At 34.7% G+C, this 23407-nt stretch overlaps 1 protein-coding gene across 4 annotated transcripts in view; it reads left to right on the top strand.

Annotated features, from left to right (window-relative positions):
* Window positions 1-23407, top strand: part of LOC122789323 (collagen alpha-1(XII) chain-like) — a 1412827-nt gene that overhangs the window by 1171876 nt on the left and 217544 nt on the right. For 3 of the 4 annotated variants that reach the window (XM_044056683.1, XM_044056682.1, XM_044056681.1), the window contains one exon: window positions 11208-11486. The exons of the other annotated variant lie outside the window; for it this stretch is intronic. In XM_044056683.1, the coding sequence (XP_043912618.1) occupies window positions 11208-11486 (279 nt within the window). The remainder of the gene's footprint in view (window positions 1-11207; window positions 11487-23407) is intronic. 4 annotated transcript variants of the gene reach the window in all.

Here is a 23407-nt window from a genome sequence, read left to right as displayed (position 1 = left end):
TACATCCCAATTGGTTAAAACCTAACACTAAAAATTTAAAACCGAGCCTCCTATTCCAAACATATTACTAATTACTAGATAGAACATACATAATAGTCTAACAACATTTATAAAAAAATGTGCCATATAATTAACATTTCAATAAATTCATGATTAAATTAGACTCATTGTAACCTGAATCATTTATAAATGTTGTTAGACTATTATGTATGTTATGTCTAGTAATTAGTAATATGTGTGGAATAGGAGGCTCGGTTTTAAATTTTTAGTGTTAGGTTTTAACCAATTGGGATGTATAGGTTTGACATGTGATAGGAGCATTTTTGTATTTAATGAAGATGTTTAATTAATTTCAATTATTCTGATGAAGTCTTGGGGCGAACGCCTGACGAAAGCTACATATACTAAGCATGATAAATGGGTATAAAATATTGGGGACAACACAAAACGTGGGATAGGATTCAAAAAATGTGAATTGAAATGTTATAAATGTAATAAAATTGGACATTTATGGATGGATTGAAAACAAGAAAATATGAGCAAGGAAAAAGAAAAAGAAAGAAGAAAATGAACAAAGAGAAAACAATTAGATGCAGTAAAAATAGACAAAAATAAAATGAGAAAAGATAAGAGGACAGAGAAGATGGTTCTGAAATAAGTGATGAAGAAGACATGAATTGGCAGGTAGTACAAGCAAAAAAGAATTCTATTGGTAAAAGGGTAAAGGACGGAAAAATACAATTTAAAGGGACAAGTAAAAAAGAAAAAAAGAAAGGAAATGAATAAAAAAGAATGCATGTAGCTAATGATTGGGACTTGATACAATGGTTAAGGTGTTTGATTCCCAGGCACAAGATACATTGTTTGATTCTCACTTTGAGGAATGAAATTGGATAGGTTTAGAATGGCCTATTAAGAAAGCTAGGCTAGTAATTACCTATACATTTATGAAACCATTAATTTAAGGAAAAGAGATAATAACAATTTTAGAGTGCTTTCTGTAAATGTGAATAGTATTAAGACTATAGCATCAGATTTTAGACTATGTAGTGATAAATATGAATATTATAATAACAGCAGACTTTAATTGTGGTTTAAGAAGCTAGTGTAACGAGAAAGTAAATGATATAAGAAAAATGTTAGAAGTTATAAGATGTGGCAATTTAAAACTTTGGGACAATAATTCAAGGACTTACAAAAGGAATGCATATAGAACTGAAATAGATTGTTCTATACTATCAGAAGGTGTAGTTATAGGAGAAGGGAGGGTAATTGAAACAGTATTTTCTGATCATCTTGCAATATCTCTAGCGATGAAGGAAAACAAGGAATATATATAAATAGGCAAAAGAATAAAAAGGATAAATGAGAAAGCATAGAATGAAGAAGGAAGAGATTAGCAATACAATTATGGAAAGATCATATTGCTATGAGAACATTTAAAACCGGTGTAAATGGTGGATGATATTTAAGGAAAAATATAAACAAATATTTTACAGTGGCAATACGATGTAAGAAAATTAGAGAAAGAGAAATATAAAAGAACATTTAACAAAGCATTGGAAGATTTAGAACATAATTGTCGCTCGTCTAGTCAGGATGTAATAGATGAGTCTTTGTGGGTTCTGTTCAAGCAGCTTTATTATGTACAAACACATCAGGATTGAGGCTTAATAACTTTAACTTGGTAAACTTATATACAAACTAGCTATTACACTCATAGATGCTCACTCTCTGGCTGCACTCTCAAAATGGCACTGAAGCTAACAAGTGCTTGCTCTTTATATGCATGTTCAGTCCTTGAAATGCTTCTTAAAAGATACAGCACACACGGTCTGTTCTACGTCCTCCATCTTTGAGAAATAGGTTATGTAATATTGACAATATCAGTTGACATGCAATCAATACAAATAATTCTTTGTCATGCAATTATACAAACTAGATACACATATATACAATCAAGTTCAGGTTGCTGTGTATTTCACACTGAGTCTGGAAATATGACCAAAATGTATGACATAAAATTTAGAATTAGATTTAGCAACTGGGACTGTCACTGCTGAATGCTCTACCTTAGGAATATCAGGAACATCATCAGGAATCTAGAGTCTGCATCACAGGAACAATGCTGCGATATCGATTCTGGTACAGGAAGAAGTTGTCTGTGATTTTTCCTGTACTCCACACCCTCAGATTGTGCAAAGTAGGATCTCAGCTAGTTGCATATTTGTGTTACTTTACCAATCCAGTTGACACCTTTTGCCATTTGTATCCTTCCTGTCTCTCTCTCTCTCTCTCTTTCAGTGGATGAAGAAATAATCTTAGAGTTATCCTAGCTGGACTTTTAGCAAGAATGCTTCCTGAATAATTGGGCTCTAATGGTTCTGTTGTTCTTAGCTTTAGGCCTCAACAAACTGGAACTAATAGGCAATGTTGTTCTGGTTTGCCTGGATAGAAGTCTCTGAGCAGGCAAGCCAAGTATATTGTCATGGCGTATGTTTCTGAGACTGAGTAAATTCAAAAAGACATCAGTATTGTCATGCTTTGACCATTCTAGTAATTGCTTTGCACTCTGTACTGCACGTTTATCTAGTCCATTTGACTGTGGATATTCTGGACTACAAGTGACATATATAAAGTCCCATTCTCTTGTAAATTTCCAAAACAACTGACTAGTAAATTGAGTACCATTGTCAGAAACAACTTTGCGTGGACTACCATGGACTGAGAAATGAAGTTTCCACTTAGTGATAAGAGCAGTGGGCATTAGGTTAGGTAGTAAATCGATCTTAAACCAGTTTGAATACATTTCTACTAATACTAAGTAATGCTGATTGCTCCACCTGAATATATCAGTGGCTACTGTTGACCAAGGTAGTTCAGGAACTTGACTTATCCTTAAGTGGTTCTCTGCAAATGTGGTTTAGTACTACTGCATACTGAACAAGAAGAAATTACTTTGTCAATGTATTTTGCTAGAGAAGGCCAAAATACTAGTTCCCTTACCCTTCTTTTGGTAGATTCGGGGCCTGGGTGATCCCAGTGCAAAATCTGAATATATTCATGTTGTAAGGAAGTAGGAACAACAATTCTAGGACCTTTGAAAATAATGCCATCTTCATCAACATCTCATTTCTGTAAGGGAAATAAGTTTCCACTTCAGGTGGTACACTAGATTCCTTTGACAGGAATCCAACATTAATGTAGTGGTTGAGCTTTTGCAAACTTGGATCAGTCTTTGTATGATCTCTCAGCTCATCAAGTCTTGTGCTAGAAAAATTATACACTTCCATTAAGTCAAAGTCAAAATTCTCTGTGTCAAGCTGTTCCGTTGTTTTTCTGGGTGATCTGGATTAGGTATCAGCCAGATAAGGAAGTTTGCCTTTTGTATAGACCATTTTGAAGTTGTACTTTGCAATTTGAGCATCATTCTTTCTAATCTCTCTCTGTAGCTTAATTCATAGGCTTCTTTAGAATAGTAACTAGAGATTGGTGATCAGTTTCAATCTGAAAAGCGCGACCATAGATATAATCATGAAACTTTGAACATGCAAATACTATTGCCAAAAGTTCTTTCTTAATTTGAGCATATTGCAATTAAGTTTGGGTAAGGCCCAGAAGAACGTTGATCCAACCGACAAGTTTATTCAAACCAAACTGCACAACAACCGGTTCACCAATGACCTAGGTTTCGTCTGAAAACAATGACTTCCTCAGATTGGTGAAACCCTAGTGTATATATAATACAATCAATTAAAAACAATTGGCTAATAAACCAATAAACCTCTATGTGCTGTTACAATAAGCACCAAATGAGTGAACACATTCACCCATGTGTAATTTAAAAACACTGAACATGGACGAACAATAAACAATGATAAAATTCAAATAATGAAGACAACAAATAATGGTGACCAAAAAAAATGAAATACACTTGTAAATACATATATATATATGTGTATTAAAACGGATGTTAACCCACAATATGCCTTAGCCTAAGATATGGCTTAATGGAAATGTATTCATTGAGCCCAGGAAAATTGTGGGCATATGAAAGTTGGCCTAAGTAAATTCACACACATCACCAAAGACTCCTGGCATTTTTTGGAGAAGATTAAACATATGGAGATTCATAAAAATACCAAGATATTATTTGTCACTATAGATGTATGCAATTTATTTTCAGTGATACCACATGACGTGGGTCTTACTTGGTTGGAAGAACAATTGTTTGCTTCTGGTATGTACGAACAGGAACAGATTAACTTGTATGTTAAACAATCTGAGGAAGTCATTGTTTTCAGACGAAACCTAGGTCATTGGTGAACCGGTTGTTGTGCAGTTTGGTTTGAATAAACTTGTCGGTTGGATCAACGTTCTTCTGGGCTTCACTTTTGGTCGTTTTATCTTTGTTGGTTCTAAGTTTGGGTAAGGGTTCTAGATGCATAGACTACTGGTCTACCTTCTTGAGGAATAACTGCACCAAGACCAAATTTGAGGCATCACAGGAAAGAGTAACTGGTTTATTGACACCATAATATCTTAATGTAGGTGGGGTGGCAATTTTCCACTTAAGGTCTTCAAATGCGCTTTGGTGCTGTTCCAACCAAGACCATGTAACATTATTGCACATCAGCTCTCTCAAAGGTGCTGTCAACTCACTGAAGTCTGGTATAAACTTGCCTAAATAGTTGACCATGCCAAGAAAACACTGTAGAGCTTGAACATTATCAGGTGCTGGCATCTCAAGAATAGCTGCTTGCTTGGACATGTCTGGTCTCAAGCCAGTGCTGGTAAATAAATGACCTACATATGTAACGTCTCGTAGTCTGAATTTGACTTCAGAGGATTGAGCTTTAAGTTCACTTCACATGCTCTGTCCAGAACTCTCTTAAGGTTTCTGTCATGCTCTGCTTCACCATTGCCACCAAACAATAAATCAGCTACTATTATGGCATGAGGATAACCTGAAAAAAATTGCTCCATTGCACACTGGAAGACTTCACTTGCAGAATTTATTCCAAATGGCATCCTTAGGAATCTATATCTGCCAAACAGGGTACTGAAAGTAGTCAGTAATGAGGATTTGTGATCAAGCATCACTTGCCAAAATGAACTTTTTGCATACAAAACAGAAAAAAACAGTGGCATTCAGTATTAGGGCTGCAACTTCTTTGACTGTATGCATTGGATTATGCAGTCTCTTCAATGCTTTGTTCAAATCTCTTGGGTCAATACATATTCTGATTTGGTCTGAGCCTTTCTTGTGCGCTGCTACCATGGACAACTCCCATTCATTTGGTTCTGTAACTGGACAAATTACACCTTGCTGCACCATTTTATCCAACTGAGCTTTAACTTTATCCTACATCTCCAAAGAGACTAGGTCCCTTATGAAACAAAGAGATTGTGCTTGGAAAACCTGGACTAAAACTAAACAACCACTTTTCTTCAAAAATACAGGCAACTGAGGAACCTTGCAAAAAAACATACAACTAATGACAAAAAGTTATAGTATAGCTCTGCTCAGCTTAACAACAAATCAAATCCTCGAAAATGTTGGTCAACTCTCAACAACATCCTCTATCCTGGAAAGCCCTCTAATCCCTCCCCATACCCTAACTGTTCCTCTCAGGAAACAGCTACCCTCCTGAATAAACACTTTATCTCTTCCATCCAAAATCTGGTAACCTCTAAACCAAACTCTACTTCGACACTCACCCCTCCAAGTCCCACTAACACAACTTTGTTTTCTTTTGAGCCAGTTCCCATTACTTACATCAAATCTCTACTATTCAAGCTAAAACCTTGCTCTCCTTCCACTGGCAATCTATCTCCTACATTCCTCAAACTTGCTGCTGACTCAATTGCCTATCCTATATCTATACTAATTAATTGATCTATTCTAGAATCAACTGTCCCCACCCTTTGGAAATCTTTCTTCACTATCCCTCTTCATAAAGGTGGAAACTCTACTGACCCCTCAAACTACCGACCCATTGCCATTCTGTCCCCCCTCTCCAAGATATTAGAAAAATGTATTCACTCACAGCTTCTCAATCACCTCCTCACACAACGCTTACTTACCCCTACCCAACATGAATTTTGTCCTCACCACAGCACCACCACTGCCCTCCTCTCCTTCACTCATATCATTGCAGAGGCCCTAGATGACAATAAACTCATTTCCTGCCTCTTCCTAGATCTCTCCAAAGCCTTCCATACTGTCTCTCATCCTCTACTACTATCCAAACTTGCAAATCTCCACCTATCCCCCTCCACACTTGCCTGGTTTAATAGTTACCTAGCTGGTAGGGAACACTCTGTAAAATGGTTCTCATCCTCCTCACCTTTCCTTCCCATCTCCACTGGTGTTCCCCAAGGCTCCATCTTGGGACCCCTTTTGTTTAACATCTTCACCAATGATCTTTACACCTCATGCAAAAAATCCTCCCTTATTCAGTATGCCGATGACTCCACACTTATATCCATCTCAAATAACATTCCTGAACTACACTCTCTGACCCAACAGGCTCTACTATCCACTGAACAATGGCTCTCTCACAGCCTATTGATCCTAAATCCCAAAAAGACCAAACTCCTACTTTTCCTTCCCCGTTCTCTTTCTCATCACAAAACCTCCTTTTTTATAACATCTTCTAACAATACAACTATCCAACCTGACACCCACACAAAACTCCTAGGGATCATTATTGATGACGAACTAAAGTTCAACCTACACATACTCTAATGTATAAAAAAACAAACAAACCAGAAACTAGGTCTGCTATATCGGAACAAAAAATTCCTAACCCCTGAATCTAGACTTACCCTGGGCCAGGCACTCCTCCTCCCCTCCCTCTTATACGCCACCCCAGTTCTTACCAATATCCAGGCCTCCACTCTAAACAAACTCCAACAGACTTATCATAAAATAGCCAGATTAATTACTAACTCCCCATACAACTCACACCACTGCATTTCTTTAAACTCACTTCAATGGCTTGAACTTCCCCAATTTCTGCTATCTTATCAATTTCATATGATACACTCTATTCTTTATAAACCCTCCTTCTGTCCATCTTTATCTTCCTTAGTCTTCAGCTACATCCCAACCCAGACCCTCTGTACTTCTAACCAATAATTATTTGATATCTACCACCCAAAAAGGTCAGTAGGCAAACTACTCTACAAACCCTCCCTTGCCCATGCTTGGAACAAACTTCCCCTTGACTTACATTCAATCTCCCACACCTCACACTTTAAAAATGAACTAAAAGCTTATTTTCTCAATTCCAGAACCTGCCCTTGCCATGACCCTACCTAGTCTTCATTCCCTTTATGTACCCTCAAAAGGACCATACTTAGTACCTCATTACACCTCTCTCCAATGTGTCTACTATGCATTTGCATAATTTTATACAAACAAAAACTTTTTTTGTTGACCTATTGAACTATATCAATGTAAAATTGTTACTTAGCTTCTTTTTAATGCAACTTTAACTTTATGCATGTAACCCAACATATGTGAATATTTTTGCTATAACTGCTATTATATCAATATTGTTTAAAATTGTACTTGTTTAAAATGTACTACCGGATCTTTTCTCCTCGGGTCTCCACTGAAAATGGGCCAAAAGCCCAGTTGGACAAACCCGGTTAACAAATGTCAATAAATAAATAAAATATAAATAAATAATTAAATAGGCTATCGAAACTTTTCTTGCTGGTCTGGCCACTGGACTGACCTCTGGGTCTAACTTCATAGAAACACAACTGGAAGTTTTCCCAACTTACCATGGAAAAACATCAGCATACTCTGAGAAAATGGCTTCAGAAAAATTGAAACTAGGACACGTGCTTATATGATGAATTTCTTTGGTAAAATAAAGCAGATTCATTCTCAGACTGTCTCTGAGACACAATAATGACTGCAAAGGTCTTCAGACTACATAGAATAACAAGCTGCAACAGTCCCTAGCCAAATAACATGAAAACACTAATGAGCCTTCGGTTTGAATTTCTTCACCTCCATAAGCAACAAGTTTTGCACTACTAGCCACATTGAGTTGTTCACCAGCTCTCACTTTAGCAAATGCGGCTACTAACACAACATTACACTTTGAACCAGTGTCTACTTTGAACTGGGTGGATTTACCATTGATCTGGACAGTACAAAATACTTCTTTCCTTGCCAGTAAATTCACTGCATCAACCTTTTCACCAATTACTGATACACTATGTACATAGAAAGTAGAATTGCAGCTTTCTCTATGATCAACTTGCTTTTTTGAATGACCCTTCTTTATAACTGTGTGAGGCTTATTTGATTTTCTCAACTTTTGAAAATGGTTCAATTTTTTACACTTGTGGAATTGCTGACCAAATGCCAAGCATGATTGCCACCACAACTGCGACAGTTAACTATAAAGCTAGATTTGGGTTTTGCTGATTCATGCTTATACAGCACTGAGCATGCTCCTTTCTTAGAAATTGCTGGAAGATTACGTAGTTTCCTGGTGAACCTGCAAGGGCTGTGGTTGCCATGTACGTAGGCCTACTTCTGTTTGCTATGTGTTGCATGCTGTCTACATTTGCTCTGGAGCCTGCCAAAGCCATGCTCTTATCACTTGCAAGCATACTTGTGTGCCTTTCTGTAACTTCATGGATTTAACAAATTTCAGTACAGTAGCTTTGCTTAGCAATCAATCACTATCACAAAGCAAAATATTTCTCACAGCAGCACTATTAATACCACATGCAAGCCTGTCCTTTATCAACTCATCTTTTAAGTCACAAAACCGACACATTTGAGCTTTGTTCCTCAGGTCAATAATATAAGCTGTAAAAGTTTCCCCTGGTTTCTGATAGCTTGTGTAAAACAAATTCCTCTCTAATGTAATATTTGTCTGGGAGGTTAGACATTTCTCTGAATTTATGCTTCAAGCACTCGGGGTCTTCCCTTGATTCAGCCTGTACAACAATATGGCAGTTTTCACCTTCTCCCTCATATACTGCCGGTGCACACACAAATGAATGCTCTTTCAATTGCCTCTGACCCAGATAGGTTTAAAAAAATGAATGCCCTGCTGCATACATCTTTGTCAGAATAAGGTGCTTATATAAAAATATAATACTCTTGCTCAAATATTCTCCAATTCTCTGCAATATTCTGATCAAATACAAGTGATGAGGGGCTTTCAAAATCCATCTGCCATATTAACACATGCCAGTGAAGGATTTTTCAAGTATGCACAAACACACACACACACATACATATATATATATATATATATATATATATATATATATATATATATATGTGTGTGTGTGTGTGTGTGTGTGTGTGTATGTATATGCCAGAAATGTATGCCAGTATTCATAACCACCATGCCCAGTACCACAACAAGCCTCTGAATAACTGAACTTTGTGGAATAAGTGTCTCAGACACTGTAATACTCTTGAAATTACTGCACTACAAGGAAATCACCCATTATCAGTGTAAGAAACATTTCAAAATAACTGCACTGTGCAAATAAACTGGGCAGAAGAATCTCAGAGTAAAAACATTTCAAAGTAACTGCACTTTGCGAATAGAAAGTACATGGCACACTGAAACTTCTCCAGAATGGTGGTACTTTGCTAGATAATTCTTTACAGTGCAAGAAACACTCTATAATGGTGACACTTTGTGAATAGACACACCCAGCAAAAGAAACTTTTTGAAATAGCTGTACTTGACTGTACTTCATGAAATAGTTGCAGTTTGCACACAAATAAACTCCTCAGAATACATGCACAGTAATAAGCATACACTGTAAGCACTTTTACGCACTTTGAGATACTTCAAATAACTCTAGTTATGCCCAGAATACAATACAAAGTAGTAGTTATGCCAAAACACTTTGCCAAAAAACATGCAGTTGCCTTGCTTTATTTACACTTAATGTGCCCTTTTTGCCCTTATTATATTTGTTTTGCTCGTTTAATCTCTTTTCATGCCCATTGTACTTTTCTTGTGCTCGTTTTACTCTAAGCATGCCCATTTTGCTTTAAACATGCTCATTTTGCAATTCCAAGGTAATTCCAAACCCCTTATGCATTTTTCTGATGCTAGTTTTATCAAATCTCTTAATTTTAAACATTTTGTTAAATCAACAAACTTTTTGTGCCTCCTACTTGTTTAATAGTGCGGTTCATGCCCTTGTAGTGCTCCGTTTTTATCAGTTTTATAAAATAAACTGTTTGTGCAAGTTTTCATTACCTTTGGTTCTTTTCTGTCTCTTTTTTCATGCTCATTTCCCTTAGTTTTCTTTTACTGTTAACTCTGTACCTCATAGCTCTAGAAAGCAGTCACTGGAATCCTGGTTCTGACACCATGTCGCACATCTAGTCAGAATGTAATAGATGAGTCTTTATGGGTTCTGTTCAGGCAGCTTTATTATATACAAACACATCAGGATTGAGGTTTAATAACTTTAACTAAAGTGAACTTATATGCAAACTAGCTATTACACTCATACATGCTCACTTTCTGGCTGCACTCTCAAAATGGCACTGAGGCTAGCATGTGCTTGTTATTTATATACACGTTCAGTCCTTGAAATGCTTCTTAAAGATACATCACACATTCTCTGTTCTACATTAATGATAGAAAGTTCTTTGACAAAGAAAAATAATTATATTTAATAGAAATTAATAAAAAATACAAGAAATGTTATACAAGCAAAGATATTATTAATACAGTCCACCAAATATGATGGTGAAACTAAATGCACAGATTTGTAAAGCAGTATTATGAAAACATATTTTTAGCCATTAACAAACTCGAAGTGGTTATTTGCAGGAATGAGACTTCTGAATTTCTGTACTCTGCATGTTTTATGAACGCTTACATGATATTACTGTTAACTCATTATAATTTGTCTGCTTTAGACATTATATTGTTTTAATTAACTCATTCATAATTGGAAAATGGTCTTTGTAATCCAGTCTGCAAGCCTGAAAAATATATAAAAGTAACAATGCAGGTAGGACTCCAGTTTATCTAATAGATGTTGAACAGACTGGATAGGTCACATGGTTTTAATTTGTTATTGCTCTTTCATTTGCAGAGATGTAGTAGTGTGCAACTGCCATTAAATCCATGGAGGTAGCATTTCTGATTATTTCAAAGTTCCTAATTCCATCTTTTTTTTCTTTCTAGAGGTAATGATTCCTAAAAGCCTAAGTGCTTACAATATTACATCATCAAGCTTCCAATTACAGTGGTCCCCACTCTTTTCTACTTACCCTGGGTCTTATGTACTTGAATACTACTCTGCTACAGATTACCATTGGAAGTACATCCAGAATTTATTAGGAGATCAGACTTCCCTTAAAGTGAGCAATCTCTATCCTGGGTCATCCTATCAAGTAACACTCATCCCACAATCAAATGTAATATTTATAGCACCACAGAAAATAACTGTGACTACTTTGAAAGGTAAGACACTACTATTTAAACATTGCCAAAGTGAATACATTCAGTATTTCTGATGCTTATCATTGCATTTATCATTTCCCAGGTGGTAAGTCTGTGCAGATTTTGTTGTCAGGTTTTGTAGGATGGAAGGCAGAACTCATGCATGCAGAATTTCAGGGTATTTTACAGAGTTGAATTGTATATACTGCTTGTGTGAAGAAAGGGAGCAGTCATCAGTACACATGAAAACCTATATGTGTATTAGTAGTTTTCAGGTAAGAACATACTGGCAGCTGGCCAGTAGACACAGCTTCTTGTGCACTCTCATTGACATTCAGCTGATGAAATGTTGTGCTGCAATCCAACTTACAGGTGCTGTCTAATGGCCTATTACAGTGTTCAGTGCTTCTTTACAGAATTTGCAAGAAGAGGGGATATTTTATTTAAGTTTTTATTTGATTTTACATATTCCAACAATAATTATACAATTTGAAACAAAATAAAACAAAACTATATACAAAGGTCCATAACAAGAATTATATGCACAAAACCAGTGCTTATGTAATAGATCATTACATTTCTGCCAGGCTATGTATTGATGAGTTACATTTCTAGTTTTCATTTCTATTGTGAATAATTCATTTTTACAAACAGATTTGGCTAGACAGATAAATTCACTAGTAAAAGAGAGCAGTTTTGCATTTCCAGTTTTTAGTTATAACTTTCCTAGCAATTGCTAGGACAGACCAAAGAACAGGTATTTGTAATACTGGAATAACGTCTGGGAGTGGGCCATTGAACAAAATCAATGAATCTGTAATAGTCAAATTATTTCAATACAATGCTTGACAAACACTTTTAAAATCAGTCCAGAAAGATAACACTGTGTTGCATTCTGTGATCATATGAACCCAATCTGCATCAAGGGCTTCATTGCATAACCAGCATTTTATTTTTTTCTGATTTGTATATCACAGCAATTTTGTAGGGTGTTAGAAAAACTCTGTGTAAAAAATGTCCATGTATAAATCCTCCAGTATAGAGAGGACATTGATTTTCCTGCAGATTTTATAGATAATTTCTTACTTTTCTTTGAAAATTCTTCTTTATTTTTGTTGACTAATTCCAGTATGATAGTTCAGGGGGGAACAAATTCAATCCTAATAATTTTATATATGATTGACAAGTATGACTTTCCTTTAGAAAGATTATTATTTAAATTGAAAAAGAAGTTCAGGATTTTTTGATATTTTAATTTTGTCTTGAATATATTCTTTACATGCTTGTATATTTAACCAACTACTATTTTCTAGACTGTATCTTGCAATCAGATAATCAGCTGAGTTATTTTATTCCTGTTCAGAAATTAATGCCAATAAATTAAATTATTATTCTTTAAGTCAAACACTTTCATAGGTTCATAGGTATGTACTAGGCTAAAGGCCCTGGAGCCTTTACACACCTAGCCCAAGGGATTACCCTGGCATTGTGCCACCCGACCTTAGTTCCCAGTGCCTCTGTCGAGTAGAGCTATTGAAGTGATCCCTGTGGTGAATTTTCTATTTCTCATCCACTCATCAAGATTTCTCTTGAAGAGGGCCAGTGAGATGTTTTTTTTAACATGTATGAGAAGTCTATTCCATAGCATGGGCAGTCTCTGGGTTATGAACCTGTCCCTCCAGCATGTTCTGCTGATTGTGGTAATGAGGTTGAGGTCTCTGGAGCATGTGGTACAGAGGGATTGGGATTTCTTTAAATGTACTATTTCTAGCAGAGCTGGGTCAGACATGGCTTTGTAAGTCCAGCAAAGATCACCTCTAAGTAGGTGATATGAGACAGAGAATAGCTGGAGTTTTTTTGAGTCTGTCCATATAGGACAAGTGTTTAAGGCTTAGGATCCTCTTCCTTGTATTAAAAGATGTTAATCATTCATTTGTGAAAGCTATAGGAATAATATTATTAGTAGATCTTTAGTTAGACAATTCAAATTCATAAATCTCTTGCATATTAATAGAACCTGATTTATGAAACGGTAAAGAGTAAACTTATGTTTTTCCTTTAATATATAGTCTTTTAAATCCCCCCCAAAAAGATATTGGTGCACACATTTATATAAATTTCTATTATACATTTGTTATTATCTATTAGTATATTTTCATGTATTGATTTCCAACAGGAAAAATAAGTGGAGTCAAGCCACTGGAGTATTACTTTAGTAATTACAGATTTAGAATATAAGTAAATATTGGGGAAACCAATGCCTCCCTCATCCCAACTTTTGATGTGCCAGTCTAAGGAGATTTTTGCTTTTTGGGATACCATAAAAACTTTAGTAAACTAGAGTTTTTTTTTTTAAAACTTTTTAGAAGGGGAAGAATTAATGACTGACTAAAGAATAAGATTTTTGGTAAGATATAATTTTAATTAAAGTAAGGCTATCCTGAAATGTGAAAAAATTATTTATTCCAATTGTCTGTTAATTTGGATATTGTATCAATTAGGTTTTGGTAGTTAACTAAAATTGATTTTTTATTATTAGTCTCAATAGTAATCCAAGTATTTTAACTCTAAATTGTCACAGCCAACTTTTTTGCAAGAGTTTACCTTAGTGGTTATCCCTTTATTTATAAGCAAGGTTTTTGTTTTATTGTGATTAAATTTCAGACCTGAAATCTTTTCAAAATAGTCCATAGAGCTTACTATATGATCCAACGAGAGTTCAATATTACCACTAGTGTGCAGAATGTCATCAACCAAAAGTTGAATTTTAGAAGAAAATTTTTCTTTTATTTTAAAACCTTTAATGTTTATGTTAGATCTTATATAATTAGCAAATGGCTGTATAATACGTACACATAGCAAAGGGGATAAAGACCATACCTGTTTGGTACCTTTTAAGATATCAAAGGGACTCAATATAAAAAGAGCCTATTTTGACAAAAGAAATTGAGTTCTAGAGATTTTTAAAACTTTATGAAATCAGTGAAAAAGTTATATTAATTTAGTACTCTGAACAAATATGACCGATTCAAAGAGTAAAAAGCTTTATCCATATCTAAGCTTATTATGGATAACTTATTTTTATTTTTGTTTGCCATTTCAATCAATGAAAAGGGTCTTATTGTATTATCTTGAACTTTCCTATTAACTATAAACCCAGTCTGATCTTCAGTTACTAAACCAATGAGCATTTGATTTACTTTTTTAAAAGGGATATAGGTTGATAAGAAGAACATAGAGCAGGATCCTTATCTGATTTTAAAATGGGTGTAATAAATGAATATCTTCATGACAGGGGAATATTTTTTTAAAATATTATCAGGTAAAAGTTTATATAGCTCATGAATTACCCCATCTGTACCTGGTATTTTATTAGTTTTAAGAATTTTAATTTGGTCTTTTAATTTCTTAATGGAAAAAGACTCATCATCTTTTCATAGTTGTTATGCATGTTTTCTTTAAAAAAATATAAAATAAGTTGCTGTTACTCAGATTTGACTTTGTTTTATTAATTTCTTCACAATATTTTTTCTAAACGTTTTAATATATCTTTCAGATCTGTAGCTTTAATAGTCTTATTCCCTACTTTATAATCAGTCTCCTTGATATGGTTTATTTTATTCATGTTTTATGATCTAATAGTCATTCTATGAATGCTATTGTGGTTTATTGAATGCTGTAATTTTTTTCTAAATTAATGGAAATCTTATAGTGTACGATTTCTAGGTATTTCTGATTTAGATTTTCAACTGTGTGCTCACAGCTTTATCATTGGGTTTAAGATTTAATATTAATTTATCAATTCCAGCTTGGAGAGCATTTAACTCCTTATCCCATTCCTTTCTTTTACAAATATACCAGTTCTTTACTTTTCCATATCAGTAAGCTTTTAATGTGTCCCATAGTATGACATCAGTGACCTCACCATTATTGTTAAATTCATAAATCGATTTATCTCTTTTAATAACCGTACATTAAAGCATTTTATGTTAGTTATATATGCCAGAAGTCTTTGAAAAAATATTAAATTGTTTGGACTTAAAGTTAATTTAAATGTAATAACATTGTTGTCAGATAAGTAACATGAAACTGTTAGTACCTTCTCTATTTTGGAGTATAATGTTTTGGATACCAATACTTTATCAATATTGGTCTGAGTCCCAAATCTAAAAGAATAGTGAGTATATTTTAAAGAACCATCTAGTTTTAAATCTGATATATCTCTCATACACATTGTATTAATATAATGATTTAAATGTTTCGCTACTGAAGATAGCCTGATTTGTTTAACATTTGCAGTGTCTTTGTCTGATAGGATGCAGTTAAAATCACCAGCTATCAACATTTCTCCTTTAGAGTATAGTGTTATAATATCTAAGTATTTCTTAACTGGTTTAGAACCAATCCCAGGAATCCATGAGGTATTCGTAAGGGTATAGTATTTTTTATCAATTTTTATTACCACCAATCCCAGCATACCATTATTGTCAGAATAGGAATACACTATTTTAGATAGACCTGACATTTTTTTACAGAGAATAAGAATGCCTCTTCTTTTTGAACCAAACTGAGAGCCAATTAAAACTAAATAATCTTTGAGCAACAATCTATTTAAATCTTTAATCAGTAAATGAGTTTCGTATAGAAAAAAACAATGTCTGTTTTATGTAGAGTTAAATGCTTATTTAAACTACCCCTCTTTAAAGGGTTATTTAACCCAATTATATTTAATGAAAGGCATTTATAAGAATAGGTATAGAAACTGCTATGAAATGGTTTATTTCATTAAACATTATGCTAACAAAAGAACAATTTGTTATGGACAAACACAATAAGGATGATGTGAAACATTCAGAATTAAATACATTTTTAACTTCCAACATGGAATAAAGTATTCCAGGTTTGAGGAAAAGTTCATACAAGTCACATACTAACAACAACATAACACAACCAGTCACATTGTTGCTACTTCTTCTATGTACATAAACTGAAAATTTCTAAATAAATATTTTACACTATTTAAGAAAATGTTAAATTACTAGAAAACAAATCGAAAAATGACACAAGTTTAATGTATAATAAGACCTATCAGACAGAAGAACTTAAAATAACTATTCATTTATAATAATTAGCATTAATTATATGTAACATTTATTTATATATTAACTATGATATTGAAGATATGCTCAGATCATTCTTAATACTTGAAATACCTATATGAATTAAGAAACTCTGTGTTATGAGTAATGTCTTTTTAAGGTACATATGCCTATATTTTAACCAGGATAACACTCGTGTCCTATATGTACAACATTGTATAACAAATAGATTATAAATGAGTCTATGTTGGTGCAACCTATAAACAAAGGTATGGCATCTAAGTCCAAGGAAGTCATTGTTCCACTATATTTGGCATTCATCAGACCTATCATTGAGTGCAATACCCCCTTTGGTATGTAGCTAACCAGGCATACCAACAATTGGAACATCCACAGAGGTTCCTCACTAAAAGCATACAGGACATAAGTAAGCTTGTCCTCCTCAGATTATCTCCTAAACCAAACTCCTACTTTTTACTCCCACCCAAAGGGCCACACCACTACATTTTACTGTTATATCAAACAATGGAACCATCATATCCCCTGACTCTACCACAAAACTCCTAGGGGTACTAATTGACAATAACCTTAACTTTGATAGTCACATTAACAGTACCATAAAAACAGTCAACAAAAGACTAGGCTCCCTCTATAGAATCAAATCCTTTCTTACCCCACTAGCAAGGTCTCCTATTGCCCAGTCCCACTTAATCTCCACTCTCCTCTATGCCTCCCATATATATATATATATATATATATATATATATATATATATATATATATATTTGCAACAGGCTCTATATTCAGAACCCATCACTGTACCAATTATGAACAACTAGGATGGCTAGAGTTGCCAAATTTACTTCTATTTAAACAATTAACAGTTGCATACAAAATCCTGTATCAGACTACTAACACTCCAATTCTTACCAACCTTATCACCCCCTACAACAACCTTAAGACCGTACGCTCATCTAATAAAATATTAGTACAAATAGGCAAAACCTACAATAAGGCTGGTGACTCTTTGTTCTCTAATACCGTGGGTAAAACCTGGAACTCTGTCCCCAGTGACCTGACCTCCCTTTCTTCACTTACACAATTTAAAATCAGGCTTAAAACCTACCTTAAATCACATTGGTTATGCCCCTGTGTGAACCCAGACTAACTACTCATGTTATTTTATTTACTAAGACATCTGTCTTATTAACTGTATATACTAATTGACTACTGAAAACCATAAATATAACAGGCCTAAATTTGATTAATTCTCTATCAATATCCCTAAAATGTCAGTGACTACCTACCATGTTAACAAAAGTTACATGTCATATGATTCTGCAATCAAATGTGTTTTGGAGTGAACATATTTCCTTCTATATTAATCTACCCACATCTGTAAAATCTATCATGTATAAAACAGCTTAATCTTGTATTGTACTTGTACCTGTGAAATATTGTTTTTATATATAATTTTTTTTACTGTGTCTTCAAGGAGCTTTTCTCCCCGGGCCTCTGCTGAAAATGGACATATATCCAGCTGGACTAGCCCAGTCAACAAATGTAAAATAAATAAATAAAATAAATAAATAAAATTTTCTCAAGCCCTTATCCCTGTATTCTGTCACCTACAGGCTTTTGAGGGGACATCTATGTCTGGAATATAGGGCATTGTCCGACCCCACTCTGATGGACCTCCAGCATATCCACAAAACAAACAGCACCAGAATTACCCATTCTAAAGACTTAAACCTTGCCTGTGATATAAATAGGACCTGCTGGAGAGACAGGTATGTATCCCTTAGACTACTCCATCTATGAAACAGGCTCCCCATCCATGTGAAGCAGAGTTTTTCCCTAACCCAATTCAAGTGCAACTTGGACAATTGGATGGGCAACATGAAATTCATCCCTGGTTTGACACCTGTGTCTGTAATGGACACATGCAGCCTGTAAATGGTTCATCTTTCATGCCCCTGCTTGTAAATGTTTCATCTCCCAAACCCCACTTACACTTATCAAGAATATCAGAACTTGTCAGAGATTTAGGATGCATGGTTAGGCTTAAAAAGGCCCTTGTGGTTTTTGCCTAGTAAACACCTATGAACCTATGACTCTATGAAGAATTTTGAGAATATTGTTCAGCATTTTTACCCTGTGTACCTGCTCACTGTCATGTCTCCACCTATGGAGCTAGAAACCATTTGTTCCTCTGTACCCAGTGTGGTGGCAAAAGGCATAGGAAAAGGACATCATCCAGGCAGCCATGCTGACGACTGTATCCTTGCCAGTATCCCAGCATCCATTACTGTTTTTATCCATTTTAGGTTTTCTTTGTGCCATGAAAGGCTTGCAGAGATAACAGCATTCTCATTAGTATAGACTAGCATAAAGTTGAACCTTGGGACCTGGGACCTATTCTTTTTTTTTTCCCATGGGAATCACTTACCAGTTCTTACATTAAAATGCTAGCTGCAAAGTGGTGCTAATGCAGTGGATGTTATTGTAATAGCTGTTATTTACTCTCATAGAAAGATCTACAAGTTGTGTTTCTACAACTGTCTTCTTTTATTTTTGGATTTTAAGTTGACAGATGATTACTTTTATATTAATAGAGCTGTTTTTGGATTTTTTATTTGAACGATAGCTTGCAACTCTTTATATCCAGAGATCTCTTAAGGTAATAGTAAGCAAATGAGAGGTCTAAACTTCAAATAACACAACATGTGGATTGCCAAGAAGTAATATGTGTGTTGATAATCTCCCTAAACAGACTGGATGTTATGTGTTCATTTGGAACATAAATGGTTCAGTGCCCCATATAAAAACACAGAGTTATTCTATGAATAAGAGATGGCAAAAGCCATTTTAAGCCTACAGGCAGAAAAAACTGTATACACTTGCATTAAATGACACAGGCATATATACTACTAAAAGTACACTTCCCTCAAGAGTTTTTCTAAACCATACACTAGATAGGTCTCAACGTTTTTTCTATGCAAAAAATCATTTTTGATTTTTGTATTTTGTTTTAAGCAGTGGTGGACAAATTATAATTTTGGCCCTAGGCAGTTTTTATACCATGTCTCCACACACACTTTTGTTTATGTATGTATATATGTATTGATTTTAGGGTCATGCCTATGTTCTTTTGGGTTCATGTTTTGATTATTTTAAAAGTTTCTTTATCTACTAGACTGCTTAAAACTATAAAATATTTATATTCTGTGACTGTGAGTATGGTATGGTATTGTTTTGTAAGTTTGATGTAGTAATTGTGGGCATTTGAGGAGAATGTGTGAGGAAGAGAGAATAGCAGTACCTTTTATGGTTTATTAACAGTTCATTAGTTGAGGCCCATTGGCAGAGTTTGCAATTTATTTGGACATTTGTTAGCTTGAAGTAGCAGAATGTTATCAGTATAGAGGGCAACTTCAATAAGGGAAGGTAATATGGTAGGTCACTGATTAATAAGGAGAGAAGGGAACCTAGCACTGAGCTCTGACACCAGTGCTGAGTGTGCCATCTGTAGATACAAGATTATCTGAATGCATTTGGAAAGTTCTATCCTCTAGATAACTTTGGAATCATTTAATAGTGTTATGACCAAAGTAATGTTTGGAAGTCTGGTGAAAAAAGGTTGTGGTTAACTCTTTATAAAGCTCTAGTCATATCTATAAAAATACCAGTGCTAATGAGGCTTTTATTCATGTTACAGTAGGTAGAGTTGGTACCTGTAAGTATTGTGGTTATGGTATTGAAAGCATTTCTGAAGCTGTGTTGCTTGTTCATAGCTATTTATATGCCTGAGTAGTTGTGTGTACAGAAGTTTTTCAAAGATATTAGTCAGAGGACATACAGTAAAGGAAAAAAAGAGTGTCAGTCTTTGTGGAATTTGTGGAAGGGTACTTCTGGAAGGGGGGATAATGATAGCATACTTAGGTGCAGGAGTATTATACAGTAGTAACGGATAAGTTGTAAATGTATGTAAGAGTTTTAGCAATATAGTTTGCTGCTTTGCTAAGAAAAATGGGGTGAAGCTTGGAGAGTTTAGGAAGTGATTGTTTAGGCTTGTTAAGTAAGCTCTTGGTTTATTTTATGGTGATTTCTCTAAAGTGGAAAGTAGCTGCAAATTCAGCAAAGGGGGCTAGAGTGGAGTTTGCTTAAGATTGTTTAGAGAAGCTTGACAAACATTATTAGTAGGGCAGACATAATTAGTGATTTGATGGATGGAAGATAGAAGAAAAGATTTATAGTCATCTGCATTGATGATAGTATGGCAGTGAAAGTTACTATGGATATAACTAGTAATCTGCTTTAAGTTCTTTCTGGAATTGCTTGGGAATATATATATATAGAGAGAGACAACAGTTGCTTAGCATGCAGATAGGTGGATGTAGCAGCATTAGTGGCTGTTCAAGTTTGTTTCCCTAGCTTGAGACAATTTTGATGCAGCTTTATATCATTTTGACTTTGTTTATATAATTTTGATTTTGTTTCCATGATATTCAGCAAATGTCCCAGTTGTTTCAGAACATCTCTGTTTCATAATAGTCTTAATATCCTGTGACAACCATGGGCTTGTCCCCTAACTCTTCTACATTCACATGGAAGATGGTTACCTTGAACAGTGGAGAGAGTGTTTATGAAGAAAGACAGTGGTAGGATCAGTAGTAAGGGATACAGACCAGTCATGAGAGGAAGGTGTTGCTGGAGAGTGAGAAATTGATGCTCAGGGAATGGTCAGCCAACAATGATTTGGTGTGGGGGATTAAATGTTTTGAAAGACCAAGATGAGAGGGCTAGGCAGTGGTGACTTATAGATATGAGTAGTATGGAAATGTTTTGCAGCAGTGTGCTGTATTTAAAGTTATCAGATCTAAAGAAGACTAGCTGCCAGACTGCACATTCGGTCCTGCTGGGTGTTTTATCAGCTGTTCAAAAGTGAAATAAAGGAGTACTTTACTGAGTTGTTCTGACTCAATGCCTAGTCCATCAACATTAAAGTTGCCAAGACAAATTGTGTTTTTATTACAACCATTGGGAAAGATTTCTGATACTGTATCCTTAGTAACTGAAGGTGAAGATGGGGTGAAATGTATATAATTGTAATGTCAAGAACTATATCTTTACCTTAGGTGATATTAGCCAGTATTCAGTTTGAGGTCTTGTCATTTGTTTGGTTTGCAGTAGAAGACAACACCCAAACAGAGTTGATTTTGATTAGTAGCATGACTCCTCCACCAACCAAAAGCTTAGGATTTTTGAATTATAGTGGAGATGTTTTATTTTAAGATTTTTTTTCCATTAATCTGCCCATCTTATTTAAAAATGTCCCTACATTGTTTTATTGCCTGGTTGCAATAACATGTTTTTTGGGTTCTCACTCTAAATAAATGTACTGTTTTGGAATGCATTACAGCAAATCAGCTTACGTTTAAGACTGTTTTTAAGCAAGTGAAATGAATGGCAGTAATCAACCTCTTAATAAAGTTTCTTTACCTTGCAAGTAACTTAACATCAAACCATGCCGTGGGTTTGCTGGACCAGATTTATTTATCAAGGAGAGGCATATTAATGATGTTTCCCACACAATATTTCTTCTATAAAGCTATTTTTATTTGAGTGTAGCTTAAAAGGGTAGCTACTGAGTCCTGTCAACTGGGTGAAAGTGAAATGGGTAGGATGCCTGTCAAGGGTGGTGAAGTGGGCATTGATCAGTTGGGTTCCTGTTAAGCAATAAATCCAAAGTTTCTTAATAAAATGTAAAAGAGTTGTCTCTTGGGAGTTTTGCTAGACTCTGTGAATCCAAACTATTATGTCATGGGTCATAACAAAGAGAATATCACAAATAAGCTCATAGTAAGCTCAACACATCTTAAGAAAATGATTGCAAAAACAAGTCGATTTTTTGACTCAAACTGTTCCACGGCTATGAAAGAAACTCTGAAGTTATTAAATTAAGATATCTGAAAAAGATTCAGTTACTTGGTTGGATAATCTCAGTTTTTAATTTCATGTCATGGATACTATGCTCCAAGAAGGACATAAGGCCATGACCATGGTTAGATATATTATGAATCTATGAATATATGTTGATCATCAGTATTTTACATATAACTTCTTTTATCAATCATTTGAGTGCCAGTGTAAGGTTTAATGTGAAAATATTTTGTCTGCTTGAATGCTCTTTTTAGTCTTGAGACATGGTAGTTTAACAGGAGATATCACATAAAATTGTTTCTAGGATTAAAACCATAGTTACATTTTGAACTTTATACAAGTTATAAGTGGTAGTGTATGACCTGTGTTCATTCTAAATAATCATTTGTAAATATATTAGACCCATCTGAGAGCTTTCTGGCCACAGATGGTGACTAACTGAACATACCCCTAGTCATACATGGTCATCTTATTTAACAGGATTTGTAGTTTCATATTTTATTGCCAGCATCAAAGGCTAAAGTAAACATGTTTGTCAGCTTGTCATCACATTTACCAGTTCAACAAGTGCTTCCAAAACAAGAGAGGCTATTGTTTGAGATAAATGTTTTCTTGATATTTCCAACATTAATTGTGTCAAAGTTGCTTGAACCTAACAAAATGATGTATTTACATTAATTTTCAATTAACCAAATGAAATGAAATGCAAGTGAAGATAAGAAGAGTGTTAATAATAATATTATAATAGTATTATAATAATGACAGAATGCCTCCATCACATCTGCCTGTATGTTGTTGCTAACTCTGCACAGCTACCTTTCATATTTTTTTTGCATATTTGCATGTGACTTTGCATTGTATTAAAGATAGATATTTTACAATATCCTCAAGCAAATTATA

The sequence above is a fragment of the Protopterus annectens genome, chromosome 14.part0 (genome assembly GCF_019279795.1).
Source record: "Protopterus annectens isolate FY-2018-M chromosome 14.part0, PAN1.0, whole genome shotgun sequence".
Lineage (NCBI taxonomy): Eukaryota > Metazoa > Chordata > Ceratodontiformes > Protopteridae > Protopterus > Protopterus annectens.
The sequence above is the reverse complement of the archived record's forward strand: the minus strand, read 5'-3'. Positions and strand labels throughout refer to the sequence as shown.